At 39.2% G+C, this 18,060-nt stretch overlaps 1 protein-coding gene across 1 annotated transcript; it reads right to left on the bottom strand.

Moving 5' to 3' along the window:
- Window positions 1–387: 387 nt before the first annotated feature.
- On the bottom strand, window positions 388–15,784 carry sccpdhb (saccharopine dehydrogenase b). Its single transcript, XM_079255493.1, has 12 exons — window positions 15,578–15,784; window positions 14,991–15,103; window positions 14,781–14,861; window positions 14,577–14,706; window positions 12,044–12,093; window positions 9,521–9,651; window positions 7,986–8,103; window positions 4,112–4,231; window positions 3,726–3,782; window positions 2,309–2,420; window positions 902–983; window positions 388–822 (listed from the first exon to the last, which is right to left on the bottom strand). Exons 1-12 carry the CDS (start codon window positions 15,771–15,773, stop codon window positions 723–725), a joined length of 1,290 nt encoding a protein of 429 aa, XP_079111619.1. The 5' UTR covers window positions 15,774–15,784; the 3' UTR covers window positions 388–722.
- Between the last annotated feature and the right edge of the window lie 2,276 nt (window positions 15,785–18,060).

Raw genomic sequence — 18,060 nt, 5'->3', positions numbered from 1 at the left:
ACAAATGAAAAATAAATAAAAACTTTAACTTTGGGGACACGAAATTTATCTTTTTAAAAACTGTCAGCACTAATGGCATCTAACAATGATCCAAATAGCAGTGGTGTAAATACACAAAAAATGACAACTTTTCCCAGGTTGTTGTGTCATTAACCGTAGTGGACACAGTAGTGTGTAGTGGACATGTGGACATAGTTCAGCTTCATAACTCCTAAACTTAAAGAGAAACATTAAAAAACATTTGTGGAGTCAGTGATGTCTTTTAAAAAGCAGCGAGAAACATCTTTTAATCTTGCTTTTTTTTATGTTTTTTTTTTAGGTTTTATGTTTCAGAACTTTGTGATTTTTTATTTTGAAAGGTGCTTTATAAACAAACATTTACAGACTTCTAATCCTCATAAATGCTGCACAAACAAATTAACACAAAAAAACTGTTTTATTAACAACAGACATGAAAGAGAAAAAGATTCACGCCAACAATGCTAAAAAAAAAAAAAAACATTACTGGCAGATTGAACTTTTAACTCTTAAAACAATGTTTTGTCTGCACTAAAGAGTAAATAAATTAATAAAGACACGTCTGGCTTCGGCGCTTAACACCGCCAAAGTTTTCTAGTGTTCTTTAGCCAAACTAGAACCTATTTTTTCCTCCACACAATCCGTTGACTGGTCGAGCAATCCAACTGGACACGGTGGAAAGTGGTGTGACCTCTGCAGCAGCGTCACGGGCAACCTCTGACGGAGAACTTGATATCGTGTTTGTGCAGGCGGTCGATCAGACTGGTTTTATAGAAGGCAGCTCCCGGAGAGTAAACGCCTCCCCTGTCGACGCAAAGCGGAGATTAGAACATGAATAAAGGCGCCGCGTAGACACAGACAAGCAGATGTGACGTATGCTGACCTCCTGGGGAGGGAGTGCAGCTCATTCAGCAGGGTCACCGCGGCTTGGACCAGAGCTGAAACCGTGGCAACGTAACCAGGCTCTGTCAACAGGAAACAAGCACAGAAATGTTACAAAAGTATCTCCTCAGCTAAAAGCCGAAAGAGTCCAGATATGTTTACTGTGTTTTTTACAGTCTTTACTTTCCTCGTCAGTTTACTCGCTAAATGTAGTTTTGTGTGTTGAAGCGTAGTAAATATGTACAAGCAGCTCATTCAAAGAAACACAAACTCCTCCTTGTTGCAGTTAATACCAGCATGGAAGCTTCTGTTCTGCAGATATGAGGGGGTCCCGCCCTCTCAGGGACCACCTAGCACCTCTAACGGGGACTTTCAGGATTATCTGGACAGCTACAGTCGTCCTCAAACATAATGTCGAGGAAATTCTGACTTAGATTTTCATATATTTCATAGTCCTAGCGTATATTAAATTCTGATTCTGGCTTTGTGGGCTTTCTGAAAAGGTCATGATGAACTTCAGAACTTAAGGTTAGTTACAGTGTCTGCTTATTCCTCTTTACAGACATAGAGATGTGTAGATCTGACGCTCTCTTCCTTGAAGAGGGTTACAGCTAACAACAGATATTTCTTGTTTAGAATAACATGGATTCATGGCAGAAAACTGACGCCCTTTTGTGAGGGTAAAAGGATGGTTCAGCCCAGAACTTAGAGGATTCCAGACTTCCAGATTTGCAGTTTGTATTATTCTGTACTTTATTTTCTGTTCAATAAACTTTTTAATCTTTTTCACTTCAGAACCAGACTCCTCATCCTTGACAGACTTTTTTCCACACAATTTGGTGTCAGAAGTGGGATCTCCCCGCCCCCATCCCCCTCCCATTAAAGAAGGGGAAAAAAACTGCCTGTGAAATAAGAAGAAATTGACAAAAGTAATAAGAGATAAAAATTTTTATGAAAATTATTTTCTAATTCTGGTTCAATAGAAATATTTTTATTTTTTAAAAGCAAACAAATAAAATAATATATGTTACATCACTCATAAAGTAACATTTAGTTGAACAATCCTTTAATGTTTCCGCTCCAGTCAGGTGTTTTCTGTTCCTCTCGGTCAGACTTCTGCACCTGTTGACAGGTATTTTGTCCCACTGTTTAACAGAAAAGTCTCTAATTTGTCCAGAACAGATTTGCTTGTTTTATTTTTCTCCACTTAAACAAAAAAAACCAGCATCTCATATCACTAAATTTTAATTTAGCAGATTTTTAGTTATTGACCATTTTTAAGTCTCCAGTTTTTTAAGTGACTGTTGTAAATTCAGCTTTTTCTTTAATTAAAGGGGATGAATACATCTGAGGACGACTTTAGATGCTACTTATTGTCTCCTAGTGAAAAAGTCTGCGACCGCCTCACCCGCTCCGACCACCTGAGTGCAGATCTTGGCGTTGGGTAGTCCCTGTGAGGGATCCGTCCCCTCCGAGTAGCCTTCCCCGAGAAATGTCAAGCTGAAGCAGGTGTCTTCTATCTGAGAGGAGAGGACATGAGCGAGGAGTGAAAAGGTGAAGTTTCGCCAGACATCAGCTTGAATTATTGAACTGGCAGTCTTATTTTGTATTTATTTTTATGTTGTTTTGAATGAAATAAATAAATGAAAAAATGAAAATGAAATGACAGAACAGATATGACTACAACCAGAAACACTGATAAGCTGAGTTTCCACCGGGATTCTATGAAGCTGTGGGTGGAGGCGTGGACGACTTGGACAAACACATCAAAGTGCGGTAATAACAAATTGTTAAAGGTTGTTAAAGCTGAAAAAACTGCCAGACAGGAAGTTGAGAGTTCATTTTTCAGTTATTTACAGAGCCGTGTCATGTTTCCTGACGACGTCATGCTCTTATTATGGTCTGTAAATGTGCACAAATCTGGACTTTATGTTCATGTGGATCCAATCATACAATATAATTTACATTTGTAACACTTGGGGGGAACTAATTCTGGTTCTCGCTTTTCCCTGGCGCTGCATCACAATCTTTACATGACGCGGAAACCCTGATAAGTGACATGAAAACACACAGAGAAGCCGTTACAGCTAATTATGCGAAATTCAGGGTTTTTCCTCCTGTATTTCTCTGCTTCTAAACATAGATAAAGAGGTGATTATTGATTTATAAACATACATTTTGGGGCGAGATGTGGGCAGCGAGGAGGCTTGCAGAAGACAGAAAGACGGGCTAAAACAGTTTGTTTTTAAAACTTTACTAATTAAATCCATCGCGGTTAATTATTGAACCAATAAGTCGGCCGAGTTTTAATACTTCCTCTTTCTGAACGATGTTTGAACGATCGGGTTTCTTTAGAATGTTGCAGTGAAATTTACATCTCTGTGTAAACAGACCTAAAAGCATAACCTAAAACATAAAAAATGTACATATTAAAATAAAGATATAGTAAAATACAAAACCAAAAAAAAAAAAAAATTGCACTTCAAAAAAATACTTAAAGCTTTACTAAACAGGAAAGTCTTGAGGTTTGTCCTATTATCAACAGTGCTGTTTTCTGTATGCTGGTGTGTGAAAACTTTGCTTTTTGTAATATTTAGGAATAGTTTTTATTATTTAAAGCTTGTTGTGTTACTAGTTGCATTAAAGTGCTTTATAAATAAAGTTTGGTTTGGTTTGATTTGAGGCAACACTGGCTGGAATGAACCCAAACAAAATGGATATTTTTCTTAATTTTGGTTCAAAACTTCAAACTGAAGTAAACTTAAAATAAATTTTTCATAATTTAATCTTTTCTTTAAGATATTGACACACATCACATCTGTTACCTGCTTCGTCGTTGGACCAGCCTTGGTAAAAAAACCAAAGGAGAAGAACGATGGAAACTTTAGGAGAAACACAGAGAACAAAACTGTTACATCTACGCAAATTTATTTTATCACATAAAGAAAAGAAGAAATCAGAGCAAAGAAAAAAACTATGAATTATTTTTTTTAAAAAAACTGCTTCGTCTTCACATGATAATTTTTCATTGTTTTTTCCAGACTTTTTCCCTTAAGTCAGTGCTTTATTGCTGTACTGATGAAGCAGAGTTACAGCGTGATGCTTCTGTAAAGCTACGCACTGTTATTAGCCGTGCAGAAGCAGATAAATGCTTCTAACCAAGCTGAAGGAGGTGAGCAGTGGCATTAAGGCTCGTTATATATGTAGCTACCATGGTGAGGAGTTTCCTTCCAAGGCTGAATTTGACCATGAACCAGAAGAGAAAACCGCCACAGAGAAGCTTGACGACTGAGAAGACGCCGCCGACTCCAACATAGGCGCTGTACTGAACCTGCGAATGGAAAAAGAAAGGAACCGATGAGGGGAGAAGGCAGTGGAGGCCATGAAAGGGCAAAAAGGTACACAGAGGGACAAAGATGGAAATAAAAGGTCAAAGAGAAACGATAGAAATAAAAAGCAGAGGAAGAAAAGTTTTCAAAATGTTTCCCAAATCAGTCGGAAGAAAACAGGGCAGCAAAACGAAGGGAAGATGGGATGTCAGTAAGGAGCAGTGGGGGAAGGAAGTGATGAATCGCTACAGGTGACTCATCATATTTCCACTCTGCTGGTAGGTGGCGGCTGAAACAACATAATGAGATAGTTTCATTAAGTCTGATCAAAAACAGTCCCAGCTGCTGAAACGGCTGACCTAGTTACAGCAGGGAAAACAGCCTTTTCCTCTCCACGCCATACACACACGTCGTACACACACACACACCGCCATCTAAACAGGACAGAATACGCAGTCAGAGCATTAAAAATTAAACAGCTTTGTGTTTTTAATGCTGCATCCCGCTCGACAGAAAACAATGGCTCTTAGTCTCGTTTGGCTCATGATACGTTCAGCACACACACACACACACACACTTTACAGCAACGAACGTGACACGACTGATGATACGGAGCGGAGTGAGACCATTCCTGAGCTATTCGATCAGGAGAGAAAAATCCCATTAGCTTCCATAATGAGGCGATTGCAACTCGCATAAAACATTTGCATGTGTAGCGACGAGCTTAAAGGTTTGTGAAGCTTTTAGATTTTTATTTATTTCTGCATAAAAATGGCCTGAAACATCAGCCTGATTAACACATTACAGAAAAACAACGAAACAGAAACTCAACTGATGTAGTAGAGATGGGACTTTAACGTTCTAGTTATGATTAATTGTTAAAAAAAAAAAAATTAAAAAAAAATAGGAGTAAAAAAATGAAGGTAATAAAAAGCTGAATATTTGTCAGTGCTCAATTTGCTGCTACATTGATTAGACTGATGTGTACACTGTAGAGTTCAGTTAAAAACGCAGCACTTTGGCGCCATACTTATGTTTCAGACCCCACTTTTCATCATGTTATCATTTAACATGATTCTTTGTTTAACTCCACCTTGCAGGATCGGTGTTGAGGAATGGCCAACCCAACACTTCCTTATTGCAGGTGTGAGAGACTTCCTAGATTAGTTGATTGGGAGAAACCAAGTGGAGGATTTCCTCTTCTGTAGTTTCTTTAAGTCTGGGCTTATTTGAAATAATGTATGAGAACTGGTATTCCTTCTGTGTATTTTTGTTTATTTAGGAATTTGGTTTGTTTATTATTGTTGGTGTAGAATAAGGCTGCTGGGGATTGTGATATGGGGAACTGGTTTAGGCTAAATCAAATCAAGTGTGTGTCTAATGGGGTGTATAAGTAGTTTTGGGAGCTTGCGAGGAGGGATGGTGAGGAAAAGGATGTGAAACTGGTGGCTGATTGCCCACCGATCTTGGAAACTGTACGATGGACAACTTTTGGAAACTAAAATGTTAATCTTTAAGGAAATCCCAGGACTGCTGATTCGGTCTATGTCTGATCTCCTTCAACCTTGGACACACAACCCCACAGGGGCAAATATTGTTATGCGATTAAGACGCAATTAATGGAGAATAATTACAAGGCCGGTAATTATTTAGATTTTTTTTTTTTTAAATAAATGAATTGAGTCCCTCCTTAGTTTCAAGTTATTAAACATCAACATTATCATTATTATAACTCACTGATACCTGTGATCAGGGGGGTCACATCACAACAATCATCAATTCATTGATTTAGAAGGAATTGTTAACATTGATCAAAGATGAAAACATGAGTACAGAAGAAAAATAAAAATTTATTTAAATTTTATGTGGAAAATGTGGCTTTCCAAGGCGTCCATAACTATGATTCAGTTAGATTGTACTAACATGTTTATTATAGATAAGTTCTAACAATAATTTAGGGTTTACACTAAAGTCTAATTTAATATCTACATAATGAAATATATCTGTTGCATTTATCTGTTTATTAGCTGCTTTTATGATTGAATATGATTTGAGGTTAAATCAGGCGGTGATGTCATCTCACATTGATCGCTGGACTCTGAAACGAGTCAGATTGAAGTCGTTTGAAGCAGAATCTGTGAGATCAGCAGACATTGATCATCATCATTCCTGCAGCTCAGGAGAAAGAGCTGGCATCTACCGATCGATTGGGTCCTGGCTTCCCTGAACAAATGTCCAAGTGACATTAAACACCACATTACTTCAGATCTGCTCATCAGGGAAGACTGGTGTGTGATTGGATGAATGTGGAATGCAGTGTCAGAGCATGTTAAGGGCTCGCGTACATCCTGTAAATCAGAGTCAACATTCTGTAAAATATGATGATCGGCGTGTGATTTACAACACACCTGTACTCGTCACAAGTTTGTAAATTTGGAAAGAAATATCACAATGTGGTTCAGATTGTCTGAGGAAAGAAGCTCTACAGGCACTACAGGCTTCTAAATGCTGCACATGTACCAGTATCGAGGTAGGGAGATGGAAACCAGCTTCATCATCCTCTTTCAGTAAATCTGTCTCCAATTAAGACCCTCTTCTCTAGAAGTTTGCTCAGGACTTAAGTCTCTAAGTATTTCTGTACTTTGCAAAACAGAGTGTTAAGTGACTACAACATTGGAGAATAGCTGTGGTACTGGTATGTTACTGGTATTTCACCATAGACTGTTCTCAAAAGATGGACGTCACCTGTAGGTTTCTGAAGAGCTGAATTGAAGCTCGGTTGGCGGTTCCTACCATCACCATCTTGGCAGGGGCATGCACGTCGTCTCGCCCAGAAAATATAAATATGGGCAAAGAGGTGGAGCTGAGAGGGGGGCTGTGAGCGTCATGGTGGATGATTGACATCGAGCGAACTCCAAGCTTTCTGTAGCTAAGAGCTAACCCGTAGATAACAGGAGCTAACCAGCTAACGGAGGTAAGTGGGCTAAAGCTAAGTCACGTTGAAAACCAGCTAAAAACCGCGGTTGTTCTACGTTCTTCTTACCTGAAGCAGGAGATCGGGTACCTGTCAATCAAAAGGACACGCCCCTGAATATGGCGAACTTCCAGATTAAAATTATTTTTAAGCCGGCGAGTTAGAAAAAAATTCACTCCCCCCACAGTTGTCATGAAGGTAAACCTGACCTATTAAACCTAAAATGGATTTTTGAACCAGGCTGTAAACATGTTTATTTCTGCTGTGAAGTTGGTCTTTTTAACATGGGAGTCTATGGGGATTTGCTCTGTTTTGGAGCCCCTAGTGGATGAAGGAGTAACTGCAGTTTTATGCACTTCCACATAGACCTCACTTTTACTGCCGGAGGCTCCGTCCATCTTTCATATACGGTCTATGTATTTCACCAAGCCCCACCGCCTGCTTGGCTGTGACGATGCTGCGTTTGCTGCATACTTTGATGCCAGCATTTCACTGCTCAGCTGACTCAACCCCACGTTTATCCTTATTTTACATTAACAGCTCTGTGGTAAGCAGGAGTAGAGGTCTGGGGTGAAGATATTTTATGAAAGCTCAATGTGAAATCAAACATCAGGAACTGGTTATATTGGGTTTTATTTACTGTGTCCAGCATGCAGTCATTAAAAAGTGGCCGTGGCAGAGAGATGCAAACTGCATGATGTTCCTGGTTTCAGTGAAATGCCAGAAAATATTCTGAGTATTAAAAGGAATGAAAAATGTTTGTTACTGTGTAATGGTCTTACTGGTGACTTCTGCTCCTCCTCGTACAGGAAACGCTGGGTTCTTTTCACTACTGAAGGGTCAGAGCCCATAAAAGGGATGGCATACTGCTCCATCTCCTTGCTGAAAAACAAAAGACCCCTAAACACACACAGACACACACACACACACACACACACACACACACACACACACACACACACACACACACACACACACACACACACACATTACTCAAAGGAAAAACAAAATGGTCAGTTTTATTCCCTATCTTGCCTCTGCTTGCATCTTCAGCACAGCATCATAAATCTCTCCATCTCTTCAGTCCAGAATACACTCAGTGACTTCTTCACCACATCCACCTGGCTAGTTCAAGGTCTGACTCTTGTTTTTTCCTTCAGAACTCCATTTTTTGGAGTCAAAGATTCAACAAAGTGTTGATTTCCTCCATGTTGACATGAAGCATCACACAGTTGCTGCACATCATGATGAGAATCTCCCGTTCCACCACATCCCAAAGCTGCTCTGCTGGACTGAGATCTGGTGACTGTGGAGGCCGTTGGAGGACAGTGAACTCATCATCTGTCTTTTAAACATGCTTTTGTTCTCGTGTTTTATATTCTCTTGTTTCTGGTAAAACTTTGTGAAACACTGTCATGTTTATCTAGATGGGTACGACATAATTACAGTGTTATCTTTCAACTAAAGAGCCCAAAGTGGGCCAAGACAACATTCCCCACATCATGACACCACCAGCTGCCTGAACTATTGATATAAAGCAGGATGGATCTTTGTTGTCATGATGTTTCCAGCAGATTCTGATCCTACCATGTGAATGTGGAGCTGAACTGGAGACTCATCAGACCAGCAACGTTTCTCCATCTTCTATTGTCCAGTTCTGGTGAGTCTGTGTGAATTGTAGCCTCAGTTTCCTGTTCTTACTGACAGGAGGGAACCCGCTGTGGTCTTCTGCTGCTGGAGACCATCTGCTTCCAGGTTCCTTCAAGGACCTTCTGGTGCCTTTATCATTTTCAGTGAGTTTATTCTTGTTCAAAGTCACTTAAATCTCTTTTCTTCCTCATTCTGATGCTCTATGTGAGCATTTCATCTGGACCACATCTACATGACTAAATGTGTTGAGATGATGTCATGTGATTGGCTGATTTAACAAGCAGTTTAACCAGGAGGACGTGATCAGATGACCAGTCAGCACAAACTTATGTAAAATAAAAGTCAGCCTGCCAGGCAGGTGTTGTTTGCAGCCATCTCACTTTGTTACTGAACATTTAGACGTTTACTTAACTAAACATTGATTTCATTTATTACTTTATCTTGAAACATGGACTTCAAATAAGAAGCTTAAAGTGATACTAAACATAAATCCTGAATTTATTCAACAACACTGCATTTTAGACCAAGTACAATAACATAATGAAGATGGATTGTAAAAGAAAATCCCTCTAATTTGCCCTTTTCTTCCTGGCTTTCTGCAGCATTTTCTATAAAAACACACCAACTCCGTTTTAGCCAGACAGTAATCTCTCAGTGAAAGCCTCACCTCTTCTTCACTTTGGCTCCAACAACAGGCAGCGGCTTGTGGCCAAACTTCTTCCTGAGCTGGCGGAGTGAGCCGCTGTCTGCGAAGCCGTAAACGGCCGACTGCCAAGTGGTGTCGTGGCCAGAGAAACCCTGCAAGGGTGGAGAAGGTTTCATTCTTCTTCAATAACTAGTCTGGTCAGAATAAATAAAATCATTTCTTCCTTCTGACTGAGACAGAAACTCCAGGTTCAAACTGAATTCCAGCGGCGCGTTTGTGTTTTAGGGTCATTAGAGTCCTTTCCTGGTTTTTAAGTTGGGTAAATGTTCAGATGAACAACTCTACCTGACATATTATACTGTCGTGTCATCATATATTTACGCCTAAAAGAGTAAAAAATATGTCTGAAAAACTCTGTAAACTCCATGATCCAGCGATCCCTGGAATTAATTAGTCTCTCACATCATTCTGGAGGAATTCTGATCTCCTCTTCTTTACAGTGTTGCTTCGTTTCATTGAGGTTTTGTCCACTAAAGTTTCTCTTAAAAGCCCACTACAAGGATTCCCGGCATTTATTGGTAAATATAGGTGTGGGAAATGTAAATAGATGGTTATCAAAGGACAAAATAAGGCCCTGATGGATTGATAGGCTGGCCAATAATAGCCCTTCTTAAAATAATCATCATCGATCAGAGTTTTGCTGATTAATCGCCAACACTTTCAATCATAGGTGTCAAACTCTGGCCGGCGGGCCAATTTTGGCCCATAGTGTAATTATATTTGGCCCACGAGGCGATAGAGCTGAACCACGGAAGTTACACAGCACACGTCCTGCCATGATGAATCTGGTTGCTCTGTTGGTGGCTTGGTCCATCAGTCAGGTCAGGACCTTCTCTGTGTAGACAGTCGTCATAGCAACTTCAAGCAACTGCAGCAGAGATGACTAAATAAGGCCGACCCTACAACAAAGGAGTGTTTGTGAAAAAAACAAGCCTTTTCTTTCAGATGACAGCCTGAGCAGAAACACAGCAGCTGAACAGATATGTGATTTTGACACTAATCTATGAGGTTCGTTGGCATATCTGGGAGATTCTATCAGTAAATTTTAATGTTTAAGTTTGTCCAGTTTTAAATGTTGGCCCACTGTTTATTTGAGTTTCTGCTTTAAATCCATGTTAAACATTTTTCTCATGCGCCCACGCATGAAACCTGCACCGTATCTTAACTTATCAACACTGCTGCTTGCTTTTACTCATTTCATTTGGTTATTTTACATGGAATACGATTTTGTCTCCATTTCTTTATGTATTATTAATGTTTCTTCTGCATCCAGCTGTAATGCTTTTAATGTTTTATGTAAAGCATTTTGGATCATCTTGTACAAGTAATGTGTTGCATAAATTAACTTGCCAACCTGCCAGCTGTACGAACCCACAGCAAATGGTTCATTTTCAGAGAAAAACAATACAAGTTAGTTTAGTAGCCATCAGATACAAACAGAAATAGTTGTTAATTATATGCAGATTTTTTCCACACTGGACCAAGCCAGCCTTTTAGTCCAGTTGAGGTCTGGACTCAGACCGGATCATGTTTTTCACTCGGTTGTAGATGTGTTGCTGCGTTTGTGGTCGTTTCTGTTGTATGACCTGACTTCAGCCACGTTCAGCTGTCAGACACATGGCTTCATGTTTGACTTGAGAATAATTTAGTATGCAAATGAGTTCATGATCCACTGAATAACTGCAAGGTGTCCAGTTCCTGTAGCTGCAGAACAAGCCCACATAAACATCCCTCCACCGCCGTGCTTCACAGGGTTAGTCTCCTCTGTCTAAAGGACGTTGCTCCAGACATTTCATGTTCTGTCTGGAGGGAAGAGACTTTCTCCTTCCAAACCAGCTGAAATATTTCAGTCATAAACCAACATTTTACATGAAAACAGACCCATAAAGTTTGGGAGGAAGCTTGTTTTTCTGAACATTTAATCTTTTTTGACCTTGAGGTGGACTTGCTAGGAAAACACACCACATCTTTAGACATCTGCATTTAATCTCATTACAACCTGTTGCTGTTAGGAAGACAATGTAAACATGTTCCACGTGTTTCTTCTGAAGCTTGTCTTACAAATGATTACTGAACGGGTGTCTGACCTTTTCAGGTGGATCCATTTCTTTCTGTCCAAAGTGTTTTATAGCCCTTATTTTTCAGCAGCAGTTGCTTCTCTAAGACCATTCCTTAAGTTGTACTAGCTTGGCACTGAATGCTCCAAACACACAAGCTGCCAAAACATCTTTTATAGAGGTGCTCACACTGTCAGTGATCGATTAATCAAGTGATTAGCAGTAAATGACTGCTACTTATCCCCCTGATTCCTGTTGATTAGTGGATGTACTTTCTCACAAACCACTTCTACATTTTGACTCAGGTTTTGTTATTTTAAATAATACAAAGTATAATTGTCATGTGTTGTTAGTCTGGGTTGTGTGTAACTCTGTTTAAAGAACCAGATCCTAAACGTCACTCAGATGCTGTGGATGTTGACGCTACCTTTGGTCCGCTGCTGATTCTCAGGAAGCCCTCCACTGATGTCAAAGTTCCTGAAATCACACCGATAAAAATCAAGTTTCAGAAGAAAACTGTAAAAATTTCAGATCTTCAAATACAATTTTATTTAATTATCTTTTTATACTTTATTGTGTCAATTTAAGCCTGTTTTGTTGGTTACATTTTTACCATTGTATAGAGACATTTTTTTCACCCAGTGCGTTAAATCATATATAAATGTCTGTAAGCGACCATCCATCCATCCATCCATCTAAATAAATAAAAGAAAGAAGATATATATATATATATATATATATATATATATACACACACACACACACACACACACACACACACACACACACACTATTCACAAAAAGTTAGGGATATTCAGCTTTTGGGTGAAATTTCACAACAAGCCTAAAATGCATTCAAACCTGTACAACAGGTGAACTTAATGTGATCTTCTCTAAGCTTTTAAATGCACATGTCCAACTGTTAAATGTTTCAATAAATTTTGCACAAGTTGCTGTTCTCTAACAAGGAGCTTAACGGCAAAAATCACGGCAGGTGTGTGATCCTTGAATTGACCAATAAATGTCCTGGTTCAATTAGAGCTGGTGTTTAAACAGTTGTCCTCATCATGCTGTTCACATTTTGACATCATGAGACCAAGACGACACCTAACAATGGAACAACAGTCCCTTGCCATTGCGATGCTTCAAACAGGACGTTCTCAGACAGAAGTGGCCACTGAGCTTGGAGTGTCACAGAGTGTCATCAGCAGGTTGCAACAGAGATATGGAGAGACTGGAAGAGTCACAGAAAGGCCTAGAAGTGGACGTCCTTTGGCCACATCCCGTGCTGATGACCGCTACATTGTGAACACTGCCCTGAGAAACCGGATGATGAATGCCACTCAACTCCAGGCACGTTTAAGAGAGGTGAGAGGCACCCAAGTGTCACGTCAGACCATTCCAAACCGTTTCCATCAGCGTGGTCTGCGTGCTAGACGACCTGCACGGGTACCTGACCACACCACCAGGCACAGGCATCATCGTCTTGCATGGGCCAGGGAGCATTTACGCTGGACGAGGAACCAGTGGGCCTCAGTGCTGTTCTCTGATGAAAGTCGATTCACACGGAGCAGAAATGATGGCCGGCAACGATGTTGGAGACGTCAGGGAGAGCGCTATGCATCAGCCACTGTTGTCACCAGGCCAGCTTTTGGTGGTGGCGGTGTTACAGTGTGGGCAGGGGTGTCCACTTGGTACAGAACTGCCCTACACTTTGTGAATGGTACAGTGACAAGCCCATACTACCTGAATAACATCATTAATCCAGTGATTGTGCCCCTACATGAACAGCACAGGCCTAATTTCATCTTCATGGACGACAATGCTCCTGCTCATCGAGGCCGCATCATCAGGGAACGGCTGTTGGAGACTGGTGTACCTCAAATGGAACGGCCTGCACTCTCTCCAGACCTGAATCCCATTGAAAACCTGTGGGATCAGCTGAGCCGTCGTGTAGAGGCTCGAGACCCTGCACTCCAGAACCTCAATGACCTGAGGGCTGCCCTTCAAGAAGAGTGGGATGCCATGCCTCAGCAGGCAATAAGTTGCCTTGTGAACAGCATGAGACGTCGTTGTCAAGCTGTAATTGATGCTCAAGGGCACATGACGAGATATTGAGACATTCACATTTTTTGTTGTGGTGTAACTACCATTGTTGTTACCTTTTGTGTTGAATGAATTTTTTGAGATGAGGAAATCAGTAGTGCATCCTTCTACTTAAATGTCTTACTTTTATGATATTATATCACTGTAGCATGAAAATATTGCATTTTCCATAAAATTAACCTGAAAGCCAAATATCCCTATCTTTTTGTGAGTAGTGTATATATATATATATATATATATATATATATATATATATATATATATATATATATATATATATATATATATATATTTATTCTTTGTAGATTAAAAAAAAAATGTATAAAACTTGTTTTTGCTCGTCTTTTTTTTTTATTTCAATTAGGAAAAAACAACAGCAGTCAGACAATCATCCTGCTGCTATAATGCCCAAGAAGACAAGTAAAAAGATTAATAAAAACAATAGAAATTACAAATTTTTTTACATTAATTTTATTTAATTGAAAAAAATATCAATTTTAACAAAAAAAACATCTTAAAATTGTGAAGCAAAAAATCCCGATTTTTGATTTTTCTATTTGATTTTCCCACCCCTAATTTATACTTATATACATACTGATATATATATGCATAACTAGTCAAATATGCTTAAATATGGACCCTTAATCTGTCTACCTTATAGCAAGGATAACTCCTATACATACAAACCTTCCCCATGTATCAGGGTTTCGTCTCTTTCCCCCTTTCAAAGCTTTTAAATGCAATATAATATCCATCTTGTCTTAAATAACTTTATTTTTATCTTTTATCTTAGCACAATATTAACAGCGCGCAGCAACAAACATACCATCAGGGATTCTGGGTGTTTTACCCACCTTTAAACTGCTTCTGTGTGTAGAGAACACCCAGGTCTGCTGGTATGGAGTCAAACCCACAGCTGCCGATCACATATACCCCTCTGCTTAAAGCTTTTGTGTGGTAATCAAGCTGCATACGCTCTAGGAACTGCAGAAGATGTACATCCATCCATCATTAGCTCAAAAATCAACAGTGAGCAATCAGATATAAATACGTTCTACCTGAGGTTCCCCACAGATGTCGATGTAGTGGGATCCATGTTCTATGCAAGCTTTGACCACTGGTTCACCATAAAATCTGTACTGAAAGGAGGAAAAACAAAGAAATCTGATCAAACTCAAACCATTTAGTTGAATATTCTTATCTAATATAATGTCTCTTTTAATTTTACATTTAAAGTTGTCTTGATTTCATGCCTTGACAATACTTACTGGACCCACACAGTTGAGAATCACAACTCCTTGTTGGCACATGATGGCAAGTGATTCTTCATTAGACACATCTGCAACAATGATCTCAATGTTTGTACTCAACTCTGGCATAGCTGATGAGAAGAGAGGAAAAAGGGACAAAATCTTACTGCATCAGTTGTAATCTCACAGGAAGCATAAAAAATGTTTTTTTTTTATTTAAAATACATTTATGGATGGATATTTGTCGTAAAACGTCCTGAAATACTGCATAAAATTACACAAAAACAAGTTCTTCAAGCTTATTGCTTCATATCTGAGCTAACTTGGAAGCTTCATAATGTGTCAACAAATAACATGGGAACTAATGTGATCACAACACCTACAAGTCTGTTTTGTAGGGTTCAGCTGCGAGACGCGCACCTCTAAAACAAGCCTGGACGGCAGAATTAAATGGTTTATATTTGTATGTCAAGTTCAAATTTGTTCATCTGTTTTGCACAAAACCATAAAGAAACAACAACAGCGGATTCAGAGACAACTGCGAGTGAAGGACAGATCCTTGATAGTCATGGCTCAGTCAGCAACATTAACTCTGTCCCACATACACAGCCTCTCCTCGGCTCGTTTCAACACTTCTTCCAGGCGCCGTCTGCTTCTCCCCGCCACGGCCCATTTCAGATGGCTTCCACTGGGACCCTCTGCGACACAACGAGCGACTTCCTCAACAACAAACTGCCCGGTGAACCCCGTGGCACCGAAAATGATTATATGATACGGCCTGCTAGGGGTTGTGTCCGCCATTGTTTGCCTAGCGATTTAACGTCCCGCCTGGCAACGTCGCTTCCCATTCTGTCCTCTGATTGGCTGAACGGCGAACGTAACTGTCATGGAAATGATGACTAGAGAACTGGTGACCGCAGTGCAGATAATCAACTACTTCAGGCCGTATTCAAGCTCAAACATTATATTTTGATCATTATACAACATTATTTAAATATAAAATGAAAATAGCTTTCATGTCTCAGTGTCATCAGGTAAAGTTTTCCAGAGTTTCATCTCTCACTGCAGTTCGCACTATACATTAATAACTATGTTGCAAATCTTGCTCAAAGCCAAGTATTTTCTAATATAATCTGTAAAGTGTACTGTTTAACCCTTTACAAGTTGCCAAAATACATAACAGCCAACAGTGTTAAATTTGCCGGTAAATTTTATGGGTAAACTGCTTGTCAATTCAGTGGTGTCTAGCGCCACCTTGTGGCCGAGTACGTGAACTACACTAAATGGAAGTTGGACTATTAAACATCTTTATTTTTCTAATTTTACATTAAAGGTGATACAATGTTAAAATAAAGACACGCTTTTAAAAAGCTGTAATATGTACATATGTGTCTTACATAATATTTTTTGCACTTGTGGACACAACTGAACATAAATATTGAAACACAAAAGATGGATTTCACAATGCAACATTGTTGGTAAACAATATCCACAACAAATGTCATTTTGCACATGTCTGAAGTTCAGTAGGAGAAATAAAAATAAATGAGCATGCTGGTCTAATTTCTTTTTTTCTCATATCACCCTGGGCATTTACCACCATGATGGTTGTGTTACTTCAGCCACCCAAAACATTAAAACCATTGTTATATAGAGCTCTAGCACACGCAAGCACATCTTCCCTCTTCTTAATATCAATGAAAACCTTTGTGCATGCTTCAGGGAAAAAATGCATTGTGAATTGTTATGTGGAACAAAAATTCAAGGGTTGCACATGTAGGTCTGAAGATGACAAAAAGTAACAAGATAAAAGAGGTGTGTGAGCCTGAGTATGTGACTGAGCTGTCAAATCGTTGCATTTTTTTACCCATGGTGGCCACTGGAAACCATTTAAGCTCATACTGAGAGCCAGACTTCCTGAATTTGCACATTCATGCAGACTATTTGCTGTGCCATGTTTAATAAGGCACATACAGTTAGAGTACTTTATTTTTGACTGATCATTTCAAGATGATTTTAAGAGGAGGAATGTTGGAAGTAACCACTTGTACTGAGGTAAACATGCAGTTATACAACTATATTCTTCTAGAAAGGATCAGCTGGAATCTGTGTTTATGCAAAAGAATAATATGCTTCTGCTTTCTATAGTGTTCCTGATATCTGGAGACATCTACAGTGTACTCGTGTAGCAGATATTGGTCCTCAAATGAGCAAGTGATTGTAGTAAGATAAGACTAAAACACATTTTAAAAGAAAAAAATGTATAATTTGGCTCCATAATTTGAATCACATGTGTAATCCTGCATATTCTCTCTGTACACATCAGTATATTACACTCAGTGGAAACATTTCTGAAACAAATAACACAAAGGCATCCATAACTACAAATGCTACAACTGTAAAGGAAACACAACTGAACAGACCAGCTAATTCTGTTTTGATGCAACCCAAATCAGAAAAAAGTTTAGATTTTATGTCAGATCAAACCGTATGATCCAGAAATATTTCAATGTTTGTCTCGACATCTTAATTTATTTTTTTAAAATACACCCATCCCTTGATTTCAGGCCTTCAACACGCTCCAAAAAAAGTTAAAAACATACAATCTGCTTGATTTAGGGCTAGAAATGAGACACAGACTGAAAAGTGATGGTGTTTCAGAAAGGTCTTATTTATAATGTGGATTTAGTGCAAAAGTCACATCCATGAAAAGCTGAAGCTTTGGGAAGTAAAGATGGTGATGAAACAGCTAAGATTGTTAAGAAATATAGATGAAAAACAATTTAACAGGATAAAAAAAAATTTATCACAGAAAGACTGGGAAGAGTTTGTTCTTCTATGGTGCATAAAACCATTAAATGAATGAAGTCAACTGAACACATAATGAACAACGTGGCAAGCTCAAACCTTTCCACCCACGATCTCCATTTTAGGCAGCAGGAAACATAACTAAATATCACCACAATGACAAATATGACTGTAGGAAGCCTTTTCCATGAACTGCTGTACAAGAATGCCTCATGTTTCATTAGCTGTGCAAGAAAGAAATCGAAGGAAACGTTGACCTTGTCCAGAGGGGTTATCGTCT

This window comes from Telmatherina bonti (genome assembly GCF_933228915.1).
Source record: "Telmatherina bonti genome assembly, chromosome: 16".
NCBI lineage: Eukaryota > Metazoa > Chordata > Actinopteri > Atheriniformes > Telmatherinidae > Telmatherina > Telmatherina bonti.
This window is presented reverse-complemented; position numbering and strand designations above follow the sequence as displayed.

What these genes read in the sequence shown, in the direction of transcription:
- sccpdhb (XM_079255493.1), bottom strand. Translation starts at nt 15,773, where the DNA reads ATGGCGGACACAACCCCTAGCAGGCCGTATCATATAATCATTTTCGGT. An exon ending in GAAGGAAACTCCTCACCATG is followed by an intron (nt 3,783 to 4,111) that starts GTAGCTACATAT and finishes TTTCTCCTAAAG; the next exon opens with TTTCCATCGTTCTTCTCCTT. An exon ending in CTGGTCCAACGACGAAGCAG is followed by an intron (nt 2,421 to 3,725) that starts GTAACAGATGTG and finishes CTCTCCTCTCAG; the next exon opens with ATAGAAGACACCTGCTTCAG.